The following is a 19,030-nucleotide window of genomic DNA, read 5'->3' on the forward strand; positions in this document are numbered from 1 at the left end:
TAATATGGGAATTGCAAACACTGAAAATGTTGTTGCACTAATACCAATTTTAATCAATATTTATTATTATTTTAGTACTGTACGATTCTCCAAAATATCAGCCGTACCTCACCCTTACACATTAACATCGAGATCAACGTTGCACACCAATACTCACCCTAACTCCGAAAAATACAGATTCCAGCACTGTCCCTACACCCAAAAACAAACTGAGTACCATTAAGTACTTTTCGTTTACTTATGGTACGTATTTCGACGACATATTTCAACCATACGCTGACATTAATACAAAATAATTACAGTAATCGTAATTCTAAATCTCAAGATTCCAGCTGTATCCTTTTGTCCAATTCCTAATTGTACCAAACACATTATTATTTCGTACTCTTCGTATCAACAAGTAAGATTTTCCAAAACTACCTCAATCCTTCACTTTAACAGTAATTTTAATTCCAAATTTCAGGATTCCAGCTCTATCCGTTAAACCAAATCCAAATTGTACCAAATTTAGAACAATTTAGAACTTCCGTACCCAGGATTCCAACTTTATCCGTTCACCCAAATCCCCATTGTACCAAATCGAGTACCATTTAGTACTTTTCGTACACTCATAATTTCCAAAAAGCCTTTAGTACATCTCTCTTACTCTATCCATTCACCCAAATCCAAACTGTACTAAATTTAGTACCATTTAGTACTTTTCGTACCCATAAGTATTTCCAAAACTTCCACAATCCTCCTAAACTCCACCAGTAATCTCAATTCCGAATTTAGAGATTCCAGCTCTATCCGTTCACCCAAATCAATATTGTACCAAATTTAGTACCATTTAGTACATAAGAACGAGTTTTCAAAACTACCTCAATCCTACACTCCACCAATAATCCCAATTCCAAATTTCGAGATTCAGCTGTATCCGTTCACCCAAATCCCCATTGTACCAAATTTAGTACCATTTAGTACCTTTCGCACACATAAGGATGCTTTTAGAAGCACCACTTTCCAACCTTGATTTCCGTAGCAAATTCTATGATTCTACCTATATCCGTTCAAAATATACAATTGGTACTAAATTTTATAAATTTGAGTACTTTTCGTACACTTAGTACACCCTACATTCTTACAGTAATCTTAATTCAAAGCTTCAGGTTTCAAGCTCTATTCGTTCGCCCAAATCGAAGTTGTACCAAATTTAGTACCAATTAGTCCTTTCCGACCCTATAAGTACGAATTTCTAACACTACCACAATCATACACTTCAAAAGTAATCTTAATTCCAAATTTCAGGATTCCAGCTCTATTCGTTCACCCAAATCCCCATTGTACCAAATTTAGTACCATTTTTTAACTTTTCGTTCCCATAAGTACGATTTTCCAAAACTATTTAAATCCTACACTCCAACAGAAATCTCATTTCCACATTTCAGGATTCCAGCTTTATCCGTTCACCCAAATCCCCATTGTACCAAATTGAGTACCATTTAGTACTTTTCGTACACTCATAATTTCCAAAAACCCTTTAGTACATATCTCTTGCTCTATCCATTCACCCAAATCCAAACTGTACTAAATTTAGTACCATTTAGTACTTTTCGCACCCATATGTACGAATTTCCAAAACTTCCACAATCCTAAACTCCACCAGTAATCTCAATTCCAAATTTCAGGATTCCAGCTCTATCCGTTCACCCAAATCCCCATTGTACCAAATTTAGTACCATTTAGTTCTTTTCGTACACTCGCAGTTTCCAAAAAAACCTTTAGTACATCTCTCTTCCTCTTCATCAGTGACCCTCAGTCTAATTTTGAGGAATCGAGCTCTATCCGTTCCCCCAAATCCAAACTGTACTATATTCAGTACCATTTAGTACTTTTCGAACCCATAAGTACGAATTTTCAAAACTTCCACAATCCTAAACTCCACCAGTAATCTCAATTCCAAGTTTCGAGATTCCAGCTCTATCCGTTCACCAAAATCCCATTGTACCAAATTTAGTACCATTTAGTACTTTTCATACACATAAGTACGAATTTCTTAACTTCCCCAATCGTACACTCCAACAGTAATCTCAATTCCAAATTTCAGGATTCCAGCTCTACACGTTCACCCAAATCCCTATTGTACCCAATTTAGTACCACTTAATACTTTTCTTACGCATAAGTACGAACTTACAAAACTACCCTCATATCTCAATCCTACACTTCAACAGTAATCTTAATTCCAAATTTCAGGTTTCCAGCTCTATCCGTTCACCCAAATCCAAATTGTACCAAACTTAGTACCATTTAGTACTTTTCGTACATATAAGTATGAATTTTCCAAACCATCTCCTTTTTGAAACACCACTTCTCAACCTTGATTTCCATACCAAATTCCATGATTCTAGCTATATCCGTTCAAAATATACAATTTGTACTAAATGTTGCAAATTTTAGTACTTTTCGTACACTTATAGGTCGAATTTCCAAAAACCCTTTGGTACCTCTAACTATCAATCAGTTACCTTCATTCCAAATTTCAGAATTCTAGCTCTTCCCGTTTTCTTAATACAAAGGGTACCATATTTAGTACCTTTTAGAACTTTTCGTACCCTTCTAGGCCGAATTTCCAAAAACCCAGCCCTATCTCACGCCTACACCCCAACAGCAACCCTCACCCAAAATTTCAAGATTCTGAGCTCTTTTATGTATATAGATATTTTTTAACGTCCCTCTGAAATGGATTTCCATCTTATAAAAACCTAAATTCTGAGGGCATACATATTTATTTTGGTTCACAGCAATTCCAATTCAATAGAGACAAATACATTTCAATATTTTCCAATGTTACAATTTACTTTTTATTCGATTTTATGATAATTTAATTAAACAACACTATAAAAATACATGAAAAAATCAGAAGGAGACTACTTGGTATGGGTGAAGATTTTTACACGTGGCACACTTGATACTTAAACCATTTTGAACATGATTTCAAGAAATGTCAAAGTCCACTCGATTTTCATTTTCTTAGCTCTGGATAATATCGGCAAATACTTTGTCCTCCATTAGAATCTGCTTGCATTTACTTATCCACTGTGTTTCCAGGACAAAATTTCTAGAACTTGGGTGTGGAATCTTCGTTAATACACAGTTTCGATATTTATAGTAAGTTAACTTTCGAATCATTTTGTAAACGTACGAACCCACAGGAATTATGATTTCTGGTTGTAACAATTCTACTTCTTCTTTATTTGCATATCCGTTGTTCGGATGTTAAGCGATCATACATTTTGTTACATTCTTATTGGAAATATTTATTTTATGTGGAAAGCGATAGTTGTCTGTTTTTAGCTGCTGTAAGAAGATTCTACATGTTCTTGTAATGTTTTTAAACAGGCCTCTTCCATTATTGTCATTGTTTCCTTGGGTATTTTTTCAGCCAAAGATTCAAATGACACATTATATCCATTGTTGCCAACAAATACCAAAGGGCAGAAGTTGTGCACGAAACAATTTATAAAGAAACGATTTATGAAATCTTCTTCGTCTTTGAAAATTGATTTAATCAAATTCCAAAAACGTGTACTACTTATTTCTTCATCATCTTCTAGTGAATCCAAACCGGTTACTGGTATATTCGGATACAGCATTGGAGGGTTGTGAATGGCAGCACGTAACTGCATTCGATCTCTTACCGTGACAATATCGCCAAAGGGAATCTAAAATTTATTTAAATTAGGAATAAAAATGTTTTGCAATATTTTTTCTTCTTTTGAACATACTCCAGTTTGTAGTGATCCATAGCGTGAGGGATTCATCCCAACAAATAAAATCTTCTTGGGTCCATTTAAATACTTTTCCAAAAAGTTGCGGTAAATTTCGCCAGCATACTCCAGGGGATGATATGTATATATGTATCTATAGATGGGATTGCATGGAAATGGTGGTGTTCGTTGCCTCAAAGTTTCGTTCAACGCTTTGGAGCACACATAAAATTGCTCCCAACGCGGTTGACCTTCCTGGCTGCCTTCCATTATAAGACTATGCGATGTTACTTTGTGTTGTTGTTACTTTTGTATGAACAATATTTTTTCAATTTATTACGATTCATTCCCGAAGAGGTACATATATCATAGCTAACATATGCATAGAGCAGGGACGCACACATATTTACGGTACGGTGACTACGGCGCCATTGGCTGTCCAATGGGAAATTGCTGTCTGCACTGCTCTGAGTGCAACTGTGGCTGGTCGGCAAATATCGTCGATGTCTAAACAGTGTATTATTTTAATGAAACAAATTATGGACCACATCCCCAGTTTGTATTATCACGCTTATATTGGTTATTGTGGTTCGACCAAAAAATCGGGAAGGCCGGATTTGTTTGTTTATTGGTGCAAGGTTTACAAGTTTTAGAAAGTATTCACTGTACAAAAAAAAATTAAAATTGTTAAACTTCGAATGTAGCCGATTCTGGAATGAATGTTGCTGAATAATAATTACAGTGCAATCGGATTTAATTTTTTTACATTCAATTCAAATAATATCCAATTATAAATAAGTAAAGACGTGCATTGAACAAACAATAAGTAATGATTGTTTTCAGTATTATTTTAAAATTCAGAGACGGTTATACGATTGCGAACCTGGTAACAACAAAATTTACAAAGACAACCAATGATGCCCCAGTAGAAGCTGTATGAAATTACACACACACACATAGGTTCCTCCAACATCATGAAAGGTAAGAGAGAGAGACTTCTCTCTATCAATAAGTGCAGGCCGATTCATATTGGCTTACTGAAATGGACCAATGCAATTGCTATCGCCGAGTCCGTGTGGCGGGTCTTGTGACCCCCCCAGTTGAAGACCCCAATAAAGGCAATTTTTCATAAGTTTTTTCCTAAAAAAAAACTAAAAAAACACAACATTTTTTGCCTTTTTATAGAAGAACACAAGGTCTTCTTAAGGTCTTCTTTTAGAAAACTACAAGGTCTTCTTAAGGTCTTCTTTTAGAAAACTACAAGGTCTTCCTGTAGTAGACCGCAAGGTCTTCTTATAGTAGACCACAAGGTCTTCTTATAGAAGACCACAAGGTCTTCTTATATAATACCACAAGTTCTTCTTGTAGAAGACCACAAGGTCTTCTTATAGAAAATCACAAGGTCGTCTTATAGAAGACCAAAACGTCTTCTTATAGAAGACCACAGGGTCTTCTTACAGAAGACCACAAGGTCTTCTTATAGAAGACCACTAGGTCTTCTTATAGAAGACCACTAGGTCTTCTTATAGAAGATCACAAGGTCTTCCTATAGAAGACCACAAGGTCTTCTTATAGTAGACCACAAGGTCTTACTATAGAAAACCACAAGGTCTTCCTACAGAAGACTACAAAGTCTTCCAACAGAAGACTTTAAGGTCTTCCTATAGAAGACCACAAGGTCTGCTTATAGAAGACCACAAGGTCTGCTTATAGAAGACCACAAGGTCTTCTTATAGAGGACCACAAGGTCTTCTTATAGAAGACCACAAGGTCTTCTTATAGAAGACCACAAGGACTTCTTATAGAAGACCACAAGGTCTTCTTATAGAAGACCACAAGGTCTTCTTATAGAAGACCACAAGGTCTTCTTATATAATACCACAAGGTCTTCTTATAGAAGACCACAAGGTCTTCTTGTAGAACACCACAAGTTCTTCTTGTAGAAGACCACAAGGTCTTCTTATAGAAAATCACAAGGTCGTCTTATAGAAGACCAAAACGTCTTCTTATAGAAGACCACAGGGTCTTCTTACAGAAGACCACAAGGTCTCTTATAGAAGACCACTAGGTCTTCTTATAGAAGACCACTAGGTCTTCTTATAGAAGACCACTAGGTCTTCTTATAGAAGACCACTAGGCCTTCTTATAGAAGACCACTACGTCTTCTTATAGAAGACCACAAGGTCTTCTTATAGAAGACCACAAGGTCTTCCTATAGAAGACCACAAGGTCTTCTTATAGTAGACCACAAGGTCTTACTATAGAAAACCACAAGGTCTTCCTACAGAAGACTACAAAGTCTTCCAACAGAAGACTATAAGGTCTTCCCATAGAAGACCACAAGGTCTGCTTATAGAAGACCACAAGGTCTGCTTATAGAAGACCACAAGGTCTTCTTATAGAGGACCACAAGGTCTTCTTATAGAAGACCACAAGGTCTTCTTATATAATAACACAAGGTCTTCTTATAGAAGACCACAAGGTCTTCTTGTAGAACACCACAAGTTCTTCTTGTAGAAGACCACAAGGTCTTCTTATAGAAAATTACAAGGTCGTCTTATAGAAGACCAAAACGTCTTCTTATAGAAGACCACAGGGTCTTCTTACAGAAGACCACAAAGTCTTCTTATAGAAGACCACAAGGTCTTCTTATAGAAGTCCACAGGGTCTTCTTACAGAAGGCCACAAGGTCTTCTTATAGAAGACCACCAAGTCTTGTTATAGAAGACCAAAAGGTCTTTTTTTATAGCAGATTACAAGGTCTTCTTATAGAAAATCACAAGGTCTTCTTATAGAAGACCACAGGGTCTTCTTATAGTAGACCACAAGGTCTTCTTATAGAAGACCACAAGGTGTTGTTATAGAAGACCACAAGGTCTTTTTATAGAAGACCACAAGGTGTTCTTATATAAGACCACAAGGTCTTCTTATAGAAGACCACAAGGTGTTCTTATAGAAGACCACAAGTTCTTCTTATAGAAGACCACAAGGTCTTCTTATAGAAGACCACAAAACTTCTTATAGAAGACCACAAAACTTCTTATAGAAGACCACAAGGTCTTCTTATAGAAGACCACAAGGTCTTCTTATAGATGACCACAAGGTCTTCTTATCAATGACCACAAGGTCTTCTTATCAATGACCACAAGGTCTTCTTATCGAAGACCACAAGGTCTTCTTATAGAAGACCACAAGGTCTTCTTATAGAGGACCACAAGGTCTTCTTATAGAGGACCACAAGGTCTTCTTATAGAAGACCACAAAGTCTTCATATAGAAGACCACAAAGTCTTCTTATAAAAGACCACAAGGTCTTCTTATAGAAGATCACAAGGTCTTCTTAAAGAAGACCATAAGGTCTTCTTATAGAAGAACACAAGGTCTTCTTATAGAAGACCACAAGGTCTTCTTATAGAAGACCACAAGGTCTTCTTATAGAAGACCACAAGGTCATCTTATAGAAGACCACAAGGTCTTCTAATAGAAGACCACAAGGTCTTCTTATAGAAGACCACAAGGTCTTCTTATTAAAGACCACAAGTTCTTCTTATCAAAGACCACAAGATCTTCTTATCGAAGAACACAGGGTCTTCTTATAGAAGACCACAAAAATTCATATAGAAGACCACAAGGTCTTCTTATAGAAGACCACAAGGTCTTCTTATAGAGAACCACAAGGTCTTCTTATAGAGGACCACAAGGTCTTCTTATAGAAGACCACAAAGTCTTCATATAGAAGACCACAAAGTCTTCTTATAAAAGACCACAAGGTCTTCTTATAGAAGATCACAAGGTCTTCTTAAAGAAGACCACAAGGTCTTCTTATAGAAGACCACAAGGTCTTCTTATAGAAGACCACAAGGTCTTCTTATAGAAGACCACAAGGTCTTCTTATAGAAGACCACAAGGTCATCTTATAGAAGACCACAAGGTCATCTTATAGAAGACCACAAGGTCTTCTAATAGAAGACCACAGGTCTTCTTATAGAAGACCACAAGGTCTTCTTATAGAAGACCACAAAACTTCTTATAGAAGACCACAAGGTCTTCTTATTAAAGACCACAAGTTCTTCTTATCAAAGACCACAAGATCTTCTTATCGAAGAACACAGGGCCTTCTTATAGAAGACCACAAAAATTCATATAGAAGACCACAAGGTCTTCTTATAGAAGACCACAAGGTCTTCTTATAGAAGACCACAAGGTCTTTTTATAGAAGACCACAAGGTCTTCTTATAGAAGACCACAAGGTCTTCTTATAGAAGACCACAAGGTCTTCTTATAGAAGACCACAAGGTCTTCTTATAGAAGACCACAAGGTCTTCTTATAGAAGACCACAAGGTCTTCTTATAGAAGACCACAAGGTCTTCTTATAGAAGACCACAAGGTCTTCTTATAGAAGACCACAAGGTCTTCTTATAGAAGACCACAAGGTCTTCTTATAGAAGACCACAAGGTCTTCTTATAGAAGACCACAAGGTCTTCTTATAGAAGACCACAAGGTCTTCTTATAGAAGACCACAAGGTCTTCTTATAGAAGACCACAAGGTCTTCTTATAGAAGACCACAAGGTCTTCTTATAGAAGACCACAAGGTCTTCTTATAGAAGACCACAAGGTCTTCTTATAGAACAATATTGTTGGATGCAAACAAAAATAGTAGAAATTATTAAACTTGCAGATTATTGACAGCTTTTGGAACGTAGCTTACGTTACTAAAATATAATTCAATACGCAATCTTGTTGGGCAATAATTACCGCGCTTTTCCATTAAAATTTGTTTCCACTCAGTGCACAGAAATCCACGGTCTTTTGCATGTAAATAACAACAATATCGAGTAATGTAGATTTTATTCAAACGACCATCAGATCCATATGTAAAGAATATTTTTCAAGGGCATTTCTGACGTTATTAATTTCAGCGAAATTTCTTTTCTCCATATTTCAAATTGTGCATCAGTTTTGTTTAGAAGTCTATCATTACGATCTAATCATTATATTCTAATGTCTGGTATAGCTTTCCCATGTTGTTCTGGCTAGTTGCGCACAATAAACAATCGTAAGTGTGCCTGAAATATAAACACAAAATGCCATAGATGTTCATACACACACATACACACACACACACTCACCAAGCGAGCAAAAACGTAAACAAACTATTCAATGGCAATGACACTTGTAGATTCAAATCACACAATTTACATGACAACACCAAAAATGCATTGTCATGCTCACGAGAGTATTAAGCACGAATTATTTCTAAAACACCTACCACGCGAATCTTATAAGAAAAATGCATTCCATACAACAACAACAGTCAAAACCTCACATTATGAAAAAAATGAAAACAATAGAAAATATTAAAACCAGTGATTCATTCATCGGCAATGCTTTTGATTACAGAAAGAGCGTTGCCGGTTTTGGCGGGAAAACTAAAAGCTCGCTCTCTTTTTTTACGGCCGTAGATTAAGTAGATTAAATATATGGAGAGAGCGTCTGAACGTTTATTAGATTATTATACGATTATACTGTGCTACAAAAGTTGACAAAATTTTTTTGCAGGGGTTCTGATGCATATATTCAGTTTTGTGGGAGTCCATGGAGGACGCAAATGGATTTTCAACTTAAAGCTAACATAACTTCTTTTTTCTACAACCAATAAAATGGAAAACCCAAAAAGTTAAAACACAACAAGTAAAAAAGTATCAGTCGGCTTTGCCGACAGAGATATACCCTCAGCATGGGCAAATTGGAACACTTTTTTCACAAAAAATTTATGTAGTTAGGGGGTTTCAAAATTTTGGTCGTATCAACCGACAAAAATGTTGATTAGGATTAAAGTTCAAAATTTTTGCGGAAAAGGTACTTAAAGGAATGGACCATATTCGAACCTGATCTATATCTGGTAGATATTATGAGAATGTGTAAAGTATGGACCAAATCGGTCACTCCCATCAAGAGTTATCGTGCGCACAATTTTTCCGAATATTTTTTAACTTTTGTGGGGTAGGTACCTGAAAGGAGTGGACCGATATGGCTTATCTACGAACTTAAACTAAGTTTGGAAACAATATTACGAAGGCCAAATTTTGTCCGGAATCGGCATTTCTGTTCGAGAATTATCTTGCGCTTCCACCCATAAACATGGTGTCATAGGGTTTGTTTTTCAACGTTCAGGCTATTTTTTTCAGGAAGTATGGACTTGCCCCTGAGGAAACTTGTACCTTCGTATAGGGGACAGTGAATACAAGATGTTACAACAAAAACCAAGGCGATTCGAGAACAGGTCCTAAACTGAACTTTTCCGAAATTTTGTGTGGGAGGTACTCAAAGGAGTTTACCGATTGAGTCCATATTGGAACCTCATCTAAGTCTGGTTTCAAATTTCATAATGTGCAAAGTAATGACCAAATCGGTAACTTCCTTCAAGAGTTATCGTACGCACATATTTTCCGAACATTTTCGAACTTTTGTAGGGGAGGTACCGGAAGGAGTGGACCGATATAATCCATCTTTGAACTTGAACTAAGTTTGGACAAAATATTACGAAAGCCAAATTTTGGACCGAATCAGCAGATCCGTTCGAGGGTTATCTTGCGCTCCAACCATTACACACGGTGTCATAGGGCTTTTTGTAACTTTCAGGCTATTTCCTCAGGAAGTATGGACTTGCCCCTAATGAAACTTACAGCGTCGTATAGAGGACAGCGAATACAACATGCGTAAACAAAAAGCAAGGCGATTCGAGACCAGGTCCTAAACTGAACTTTTCCGAAATTTTGTGTGGGAGGTACCCAAAGGAGTGGACCGATTGAGTCCATATTGAAACATCATCTATGTTTGGTAGAAATTACACGATGTGCAAAGTATGGACCAAAACTTGAACCGAATCGATTGATCCATTCGAGAGTTATCGTGCGCACCAGCCAGCCAGACAGACAGACGGACAGACAGACAGACAGACAGACGGACGGACGGATATTGCTAGATCTACTCAAAATTGTCTGAAACGGATATCGTACAAACATACTTGGGGTCTAAAACCATTATTTCGATGAGGCACATTTTTGGTCGTATCAAAGTGTAAATACCCTCTTTAGCCTAAAGGCTGAGAGTATAAAAAATGCCATAACTCATCTATTTTTCAACCGAATTCATTGGTTTTCCCATTTTGTAAAGCCAACAAACTGTTCTTCTTGATAAAGGTAAATTATTACGCAGTTTGGTGTCTTCTGCGCAGTCTAGAGCACGAGGGAAAGCATTTTCCTGTTTTTAATGCGTTTTTGTCACACATAAATCACTATAACTAAACTATTTATTACCCGATTTTTAGCTTGTTCAAAAGACATGATTTTCACGTTTTAAATAAAAAATAAGCTGTAAAAGTCCGTTGTGGAAAAAGAATTTATGTCCGTTTTAAGTTGAAAATCCAAGAAAACCTATTTTTCACTACACTTTCCGTTTTAAAATCTAAAAACGAAGTGACCAAAAAAACCAAAAATATTTTCGTATTCCATGGACTCCCACAATACCGAATTTATGCATCAGAACCTCTGCAAACTTTCACTGCAGCACAGTGTTATTATTCTTTAAAAAATCCACGTTTATTGGTCAGTGGATTGTTGAAAAATATTCTTTAAAAAATCCACGTTTATTGGTCAGTGGATTGTTGAAAAATATTCTTTAAAAAATCCACGTTTATTGGTCAGTGGATTGTTGAAAAATATTCTTTAAAAATTACACGTTTATTGGTTTGTCAATCCTTGGAAAATATTATTTAAAAAATCCACGTTTATTGGGCTGTCAATTCTTGAAAAATATTCTTTAAAAAATCCACGTTTATTGGCCTGTCAATCCTTGAAAATATTTTTTAAAAAATCCACGTTTATTGGCCTGTCAATCCTAGAAAAGTATTCTTTAAAAAATCCACGTTTATTGGCCTGCCAATCCTTGAAAAATCCACGTTTATTGATAAATATTCTTTAAAAATCCACTTTTGTTGGTCAGCGGGTCCTCTACCAGTGGGTAGCTGAAAAATATTCTTTAAAAATCCACGTTTATGAAGCCTTGACAATTATTTCTTAAAAAATCCACGTTTATGAAGCCTTGACAATTATTTCTTAAAAAATCCACGTTTATGAAGCCTTGACAATTATTTCTTAAAAAATCCACGTTTATGAAGCCTTGACAATTATTTCTTAAAAAATCCACGTTTATGAAGCCTTGACAATTATTTCTTAAAAAATCCACGTTTATGAAGCCTTGAAAAACATTATTTAAAAAATCCACGTTTATTGGTCTGTTAAGCCTTGAAAAACATTCTTTAAAAAATCCACGCTTATTGGCCTGTGAAGCTTTGAAGGACATGATTTATAAAAATCCCCGTTTATTGGACCGTGAATCCTTGATGGAAATTTTTTAAAAATCTAATTTTATTGGATTGCGAAGCCTTGAAGAACATTCCTTCAAAATCCACGATTACTGGTCGGTGAAGCCCTGAAGTACATTATATAAAAGTTCACGTTTATAGGCTCTAGAAGCCTTGAAGGACATTATTTAAAAAATCAATTTACATTTTATAACAATTTACATTTAATTACATTTTTCAAAAATTTTGATTAGACAATACGATAAAAATACAAAAAACATTGGGAATGCGTTAAGATTTTGACACTTGGTACACTTGCTTTGTATAGAAAATTCAAATCAATATTAATGTCATGTTCACACGAGCGTTTCAATTACGTTGTTCGCCTGTCGAACGACGTACACGAATTAACCCGTTTCCACGACATCATTCGTAATTAACAGAGACATAAATAAAATTTCCTTCATTTCTGTTTCCTTGTTTTCACGAAAATTTGAACGGAAAACACATAAAATATCCATTAAACGAATAGGAAAAGCAATAGACTTTCCTTCAAATGTATCTTCTATATTTAACTACACACATTTCATTAATTTTTTCCATAAATTCTGAATAATTTTGTACTTTCAATATATTTTAAAATTGTTCTATTTTCAAAATTAAAGAGAGAGAGAGAGACATGTCAAAACAATGTTTGTGTATACAGACTTTCAGTTATTTGTTTCCCTTTTGCTTCTGATATTTTACGCGATTTTGAACTAATGGACAAGAAATGTGTGCGGAATTAAGAAGGAAACACAACCATCTTCCTTCTGCATCTGTATAAAATGTTTAGTTCATTAATTTTCATTCATCTTTTTTCTTTTTTCTAAATATTTTTGTGTTTTCAACAAATTTTTCAATTTTGAATTTAGACATGTCATAATTATATTTTTCGATAAATTCTCTTATTTGTTAGGGATGGGACATACTTATTCGTCGTTGAGAGAGTATTTCTAATCGAACAACGTAGAAAAATCGTCGTTCGTTCATAGAATTTTGTGTGGGGAAATAAGTAATTTATTCGTAGTTATGGGTCGAACAACGAATAGAGAACGAACGACGTACCGTGGAAACGGGCTATAAATGATTTTAAAAGTGATTTCAAAAAATTTCAAATTTTCAATTACTTAGTCCCAATTTACATTGGGCGAGTTTACTTGCGGCAATTGTCATTTTGTAGGAGGGAGAGGTGAGGCATATGGTAACCCTTTGCCTCTCAGCACCCTCTCTCACCCACAAACTGACAATTGCCGCAAGTAAACTCGCCTAATGTAAATTGGGACTTAGCTTCGAATGATATCGTAAATATTGCTGTTCATTAGAACCGTCTTACATATTTTTATCCAGCCGGATTCATAAACAAAATTTTTAGGGCTTGGGTGTGGAATCCTCTCTAATAAGCAGTTTCCATTTTTATAGTAATCCAATCTTTGAACCATATTGAATGCATACAAACCCACAGGTATAATGATCTCTGGTCGTAACAATTCAACCTGTTCTTGTAATGCGTTTAAACACGCTTCTTCCATTGCCATTGTTTCCGTGGGCATTCTTTCGGCCGAAGATTCGAACGATACATTGTGTCCGTTGCTGTCAATAAATACCAAAGGGCAAAAGTTGTGTACGAAGCAATTTTAAAAGAAACGATCCAAGAAATCTTCTTCATCATTGAAAATCGCTTTAATTAAATTCCAAAAACGTTTACTGCTTACTTCTTCTTCCTCTTCCAGCGAATCCAAACCTGTTATTGTTATGTTAGGATGCAGCTCTGGAGGATTTGTTACGGCACCTTGCAACTGCATTCGATCACGTACCGTAGGAATATCTCCAAAGGGAATCTAAAATTTATTTCAAAGTGGAAGCAAAAATGTATTGATTTTTTTCTTCTGAACTTACACCCGTTTGTAATGATCCATAACGTGAGGGGTTCATTCCAACAAACCATATCCTTTTCGGTCCATTTAAACACTTTTCCAAAAAGTTGCGGTAAATGTCTCCAGCATACTCCAGCGGATGATAGATATAATAATTAGATTGAAGTACTGGTGTTCGTTGTCTTAACGCTTCGTTCAACTCGTTGGAGCAATTATAAAATTGCTCCCATAATGGTTGACGTTGACTGCCATTCTCAGACTGAGCTATTTCACTTTGTGTTGTTGTTTGCTTTATATGCCAAATATTCTGCAATTTAGCATGATTCATAACCGAAATGAGATTTCATAGCTGTCATATACACTGATCAGTAGAGGAAGCTTCATGAAATCTTATCCGCTTAAAATTCTAATATTGTAGAAGTAAAGCGGAAGTAAGCGGAAAACGAAAATGTGAGTAAATGAATTAACTTCATTCCCTTCGGTTTTTCAAAAATGATTGTAAGTGGGATTTCCAATACGCTATTTTATTCGTAGTGGTGTAGCTACCAAAAACAGAGTCTGAGTCAAATTTAGTACCTGATTTTTTGCTATTTTTTTCATTTGGGCTGTGCTTGCAGCAATAACTTCGAATATAACTTTTAATCGAATGTTTTATAGCTTTGTTGTGATCTCCGTGTCAGTGGATTCTTTGTTTGGTTTAGCGTAACGCTTCTGTAACCAGTTTTCTGTCAGTGGAGAGTGTGGGGCCCCTTAAGAAAGCGATCAAATATTGTTTTACATTCCATTATTTTTCCGAAATTTCAGCCCTTTTATTATTTGCACACAATATTATTAGCCAACGTCAAAAATCCGCTGAACAATAAACGTGGTTTTTTTAAAGAATATTTTTCAACGACCCAATGATGAATAAACGTGGATTTTTTAAAGAATATTTTTCAACGACCCAATGACCAATAAACGTGGATTGTTTAAAGAATATTTTTCAAGGCTTCACAGGCCAATAAACGTGGATTTTTTAAAGAATATTTTTCAACGACCCAATGACCAATAAACGTGGATTGTTTAAAGAATATTTTTCAAGGCTTCACAGGCCAATAAACGTGGATTATTTAAAGAATATTTTTAAACGAACAACCAATAAACGTGGATTTTTTAAAGAATATTTTTCAACGACCAACTAACCAATAAACGTGGATTTTTTAAAGAATATTTTTCAACGACCAACTAACCAATAAACGTGGATTTTTTAAAGAATATTTATCGAAGACCCACTGACCTACAAACGTGGATTTTTATACCCTCCACCATAGTATGGAGGGTATATTAAGTTTGTCATTCCGTTTGTAACACATCGAAGTAATTATTTGCGACCCTATAAAGTATATATATTTTTGATCAGGATAAAATTCTAATACAATCTAGCCATGTCCGTCTGTCCGTCCGTCTGTCCGTCTGTTGTAATCACTCTAGCGTCCGCAATAATTGAGATAGAGTGCTGAAATTTTGCACCGAGGGTCTTTTTTCCATAGGGAGGTCAAGTTCGAAGATGGGCTATATCGATCCACTCTTTGGTATAGCCCCCATATAACGGTACCTCCGGATTTGAGGTATTTTGACGTTCTTCGCCACATTTGCAGGCCGAATTAGCTATAACTAGTGATCAACAAACTTATATACCAAAGGATATGGGCATAGGTCCATGTTTTGGTATAGTCCCCATATAACGGTACCTCCCGATTTTCGGTATTTTGAGAATTTTAGCCACAATTTTTAACCAAACTATCTGCAATTGGACATTTGATGTTCTCAGTGGTCATGAAATATCTCCACGAAACATCGTCAACATAGGTCCATGTTTTGGTATAGCCCCCATATATCGGTACCTCCCGATTTTCGGTATTTTGAGAATTTTAGCTACAAATTTTAACCGAACTATCTGCAATTTGCCATTTGAGGTTCTCAGTGGTCATGAAACATCTCCACCAAACATCGTCAAGATAGGTCCATATTTTGGTATAGCCCCCATATAACGGTACCTCCCGATTTTCGGTATTTTGAGAATTTTAGCTACAGTTTTTTACCGAGATAGCTGTAATTTGACATTTTAAGTTCTCAGTGGTCTTAAAACATCTCCAACGAAACATCGTCAACATAGGTCCATGTTTTGGTATAGCCCCCATATAACGATGTCTCCCGATTTTCGGTATTTTGAGAATTTTAGCTACAATTTTGTCTATTCAAAAATAATCATCAGTATAGGTCCATGCTTTGTTATATCTCCCCATATAAATGTATTTCCCGATTTTCGGGAATTTTCAGTGGTCACGAAATTTCTTCACTAAAATTCGTCAATATTGATCCATTTTGAAGGGTCTTCATTGTTTTGATGAAACTACCCTCAATTTGGCTCTTGAAGTTCCCTGCAGCTATAAAACTTTTCCGCCAAAAAATTTAAAGATAGGTTGACTCTTGATATAGCAACGTTAGTGGTACCATTCTGTGCAACAAAATGGAGGTGAAAGTCTGGGGCACGGAAAATTCCTCTTGGGGGAGAAAGGCCTTGGTGAGTATATTATGAACCCCGAAGGACAGATCCGCCGTGAGTCGAACTTCCGCGTTATGGTGGGAAGAAATTTTTATTAGAGACCCTGTGGGCCATCAGGAATTTGCGTTATATCTTTGTTCACTGTTGCTTAAGTGCTCTACAAAAACAACAAAGATATAATGCTAATTCATAATGACTTACAGGGTCTCGTGCAAAAACTTCATCACGCCATAACGCGGAATTTCGACTCACGGCGCATCTGTCCTTCGGGGTTTTTAATATACACACACCAAGGGCTTTCATCTCCAAAAGGAAACATCTCTGCCCCAACATTTGTGCTCACAGTGTAATTTAAGCAATAGTGGGAGGCAGTAGGTGTCTATCCATTGTCGAAAAGTTATTCCACCTAAAATTGTGAAAGGACCCAATTATTCCATTTTAATTAAGACTATTTTATGGTGGAGGGTATAAAAACTTCGGCCCGGCCGAACTCAACGGCTTTTTACTTGTTTAAAGAATATTTTTGAAAGAACCAATAACAAATAAACGTGGATTTTTTAAGAGTATTTTTCAAAGACCCACTGACCTAAAAACGTGGATTTTTTAAAGAGTATTTTTCAAAGACCCACTGACCTAAAAACGTGGATTTTTTAAAGAATATTTTAGAACGACCCAATGACCAATAAACGTGGATTTTTTTAAAGAATATTTTTCAACGACCCAATGACCAATAAACGTGGATTTTTTAAAGAATATTTTTCAATGACCAACTGGCCATCAAATGTGAATTTTGTTAAAGAATATTTTTTAAAGACCCACTGACCACCATCAAATATATATTTTTTAAAGAATAGTTTTCAAGGCTTCACAGAGCAATTAGTCAGAATGAAATGGTGTTAATATAAATTAAGACTACACGCAAACAATGTCTATGTCTACTCCAATTGGTTGTAAGAATATGAAACATTAACCTAGCCATACTGGACCAGAGTTCCTTCCTATCCCTCAAAATCAGTTCAAGCGCTACATTCACATCCTTAGTGTTAGACGTTTCATCTGGTCCATTATCATTAACCATTAACCATAGTTCAACGAAGGCGTCGATTGGTAACGGTATGAAAAGTTCAATATTGGCTCAGTAATAAGCAACATGGTTTCTGGGTAAAATATAAATAATGGACGAACTCACAATTAGAAAGGTTATTCCCCGCACATAGAATACCATGGAATTTCCACAATCAATTTGTTTGTGGAAAATACTAACAAATTCAGACTCCTACTGCTTTAATGGCAAACAAAGTCTACAAAATCAAAAAAAAAAAAACAAATTATTATAACTTATGTGGGTAAAACCCTCATCCTGTAAAAGCTAATCATCAAAACTATGACACGTCGTATGTTAATATGTGTATGTGTATTAAAACCAAACTTATTTGATTGGTGCGCTGCAACCATTGTAACTGTTTCTTTACGGCGGGTGTAATAACATCGTAACATCGGGTGTAGCAGAACATGACAGCAAGCATGCCGCTAGTTTAAACAAATTTGTCTAGTAGAAAGCTTTTTGAAGAGAAGAACATATCTGTTTTACACTCTCTTGTGATTGAATGTCAAAAACTAATAGAAAATGTTAAACTTGTAAATTCTTAGCTGCTTCTGGAACGCACAACTAATATTACAAACTAATAATTCAATATACTATGTTGCTGTTTGAAAACACATTGCATTTCGATTATAATTTAAAATATCCAAAAAATGTCGATCATCAAGCTCAACTCTTAACGAGAAAACTAATAAAAAATCATTAAAAAATGATCTTCGCTCTTTAATCCAAGTTTATTGGTCAAAGGGTCGTTGAAAAAAATTCTTAAAAAAATCCACGTTTATTGATCAGAGGGTCGTTGAAAAATGTTTTTTTTTTAATTCACGTTTTTTGGTCAGAGGGTCACTGCAAATTTTTTTTCTTTAAAAAAAAAACTTTTCAAATTATTTTTAAAACTTCTTATACGAAGTACTCTAGGCCATGCGTTACTCATTCTAGAGGATCAGTCAATATTGTTGTTGTTGTTATCCCATCCAAGTGCAAAATACAGAAACAAGTTCTTGAAAGCTCTCTGTACACAACAAAGCACAAACGGGCACAAAATATTACATTTAAAAAAAATTAACGGATCCAAAAATTGAATTTATGTAAAATCCTGGATTTGTTGCTTTTGATATGCACAACACTGTATATTCTTTAAAAAATCCACGTTTATTTTTGTCAGTGGGTCCCCGAAAAATATCCTTTAAAAATCCACGTTTAATTGTCAATGGATCTTTTAAAAAATCACGTCAGCAGGTCCTCGAAAAGAATCCTTTAAAAATCCACGTTTATTGGTCAGCAGATCCTTGACAAATATCCTTAAAATCCACGTTTATTGGTCAGCAAGTCCTTGACAAACATCCTTAAAAT

At 35.6% G+C, this 19,030-nt stretch overlaps 2 protein-coding genes across 2 annotated transcripts; both read right to left on the reverse strand.

Annotated features, from left to right (window-relative positions):
* Positions 1 to 3,315: 3,315 nt before the first annotated feature.
* Positions 3,316 to 4,065, reverse strand: LOC141404572 (single-strand selective monofunctional uracil-DNA glycosylase-like). Its single transcript, XM_073988031.1, has 2 exons — positions 3,766 to 4,065; positions 3,316 to 3,702 (listed from the first exon to the last, which is right to left on the reverse strand). The coding sequence occupies exons 1-2, from the start codon at positions 4,015 to 4,017 to the stop codon at positions 3,331 to 3,333; spliced, it is 624 nt and encodes a 207-aa protein (XP_073844132.1). The 5' UTR covers positions 4,018 to 4,065; the 3' UTR covers positions 3,316 to 3,330.
* A 9,435-nt stretch (positions 4,066 to 13,500) lies between these two features.
* On the reverse strand, positions 13,501 to 14,373 carry LOC141404574 (single-strand selective monofunctional uracil DNA glycosylase-like). Its single transcript, XM_073988033.1, has 2 exons — positions 14,053 to 14,373; positions 13,501 to 13,994 (listed from the first exon to the last, which is right to left on the reverse strand). The coding sequence occupies exons 1-2, from the start codon at positions 14,356 to 14,358 to the stop codon at positions 13,791 to 13,793; spliced, it is 510 nt and encodes a 169-aa protein (XP_073844134.1). The 5' UTR covers positions 14,359 to 14,373; the 3' UTR covers positions 13,501 to 13,790.
* Between the last annotated feature and the right edge of the window lie 4,657 nt (positions 14,374 to 19,030).

The sequence above is a fragment of the Musca autumnalis genome, unplaced genomic scaffold, assembly GCF_047663935.1.
Source record: "Musca autumnalis isolate F117 unplaced genomic scaffold, ASM4766393v1 scaffold_45, whole genome shotgun sequence".
Classification (NCBI taxonomy): domain Eukaryota; kingdom Metazoa; phylum Arthropoda; class Insecta; order Diptera; family Muscidae; genus Musca; species Musca autumnalis.

Excerpts from the sequence above, each read along its gene's own strand:
- LOC141404574 (XM_073988033.1), bottom strand. The coding sequence starts at position 14,358 with ATGAATCATGCTAAATTGCAGAATATTTGGCATATAAAGCAAACAACA. Across the intron at positions 13,995-14,052 it reads ATGGATCATTACAAACGGGT|ATTCCCTTTGGAGATATTCC; the intron begins GTAAGTTCAGAA and ends AATAAATTTTAG.
- LOC141404572 (XM_073988031.1), bottom strand. The coding sequence starts at position 4,017 with ATGGAAGGCAGCCAGGAAGGTCAACCGCGTTGGGAGCAATTTTATGTG. Across the intron at positions 3,703-3,765 it reads ATGGATCACTACAAACTGGA|ATTCCCTTTGGCGATATTGT; the intron begins GTATGTTCAAAA and ends AATAAATTTTAG.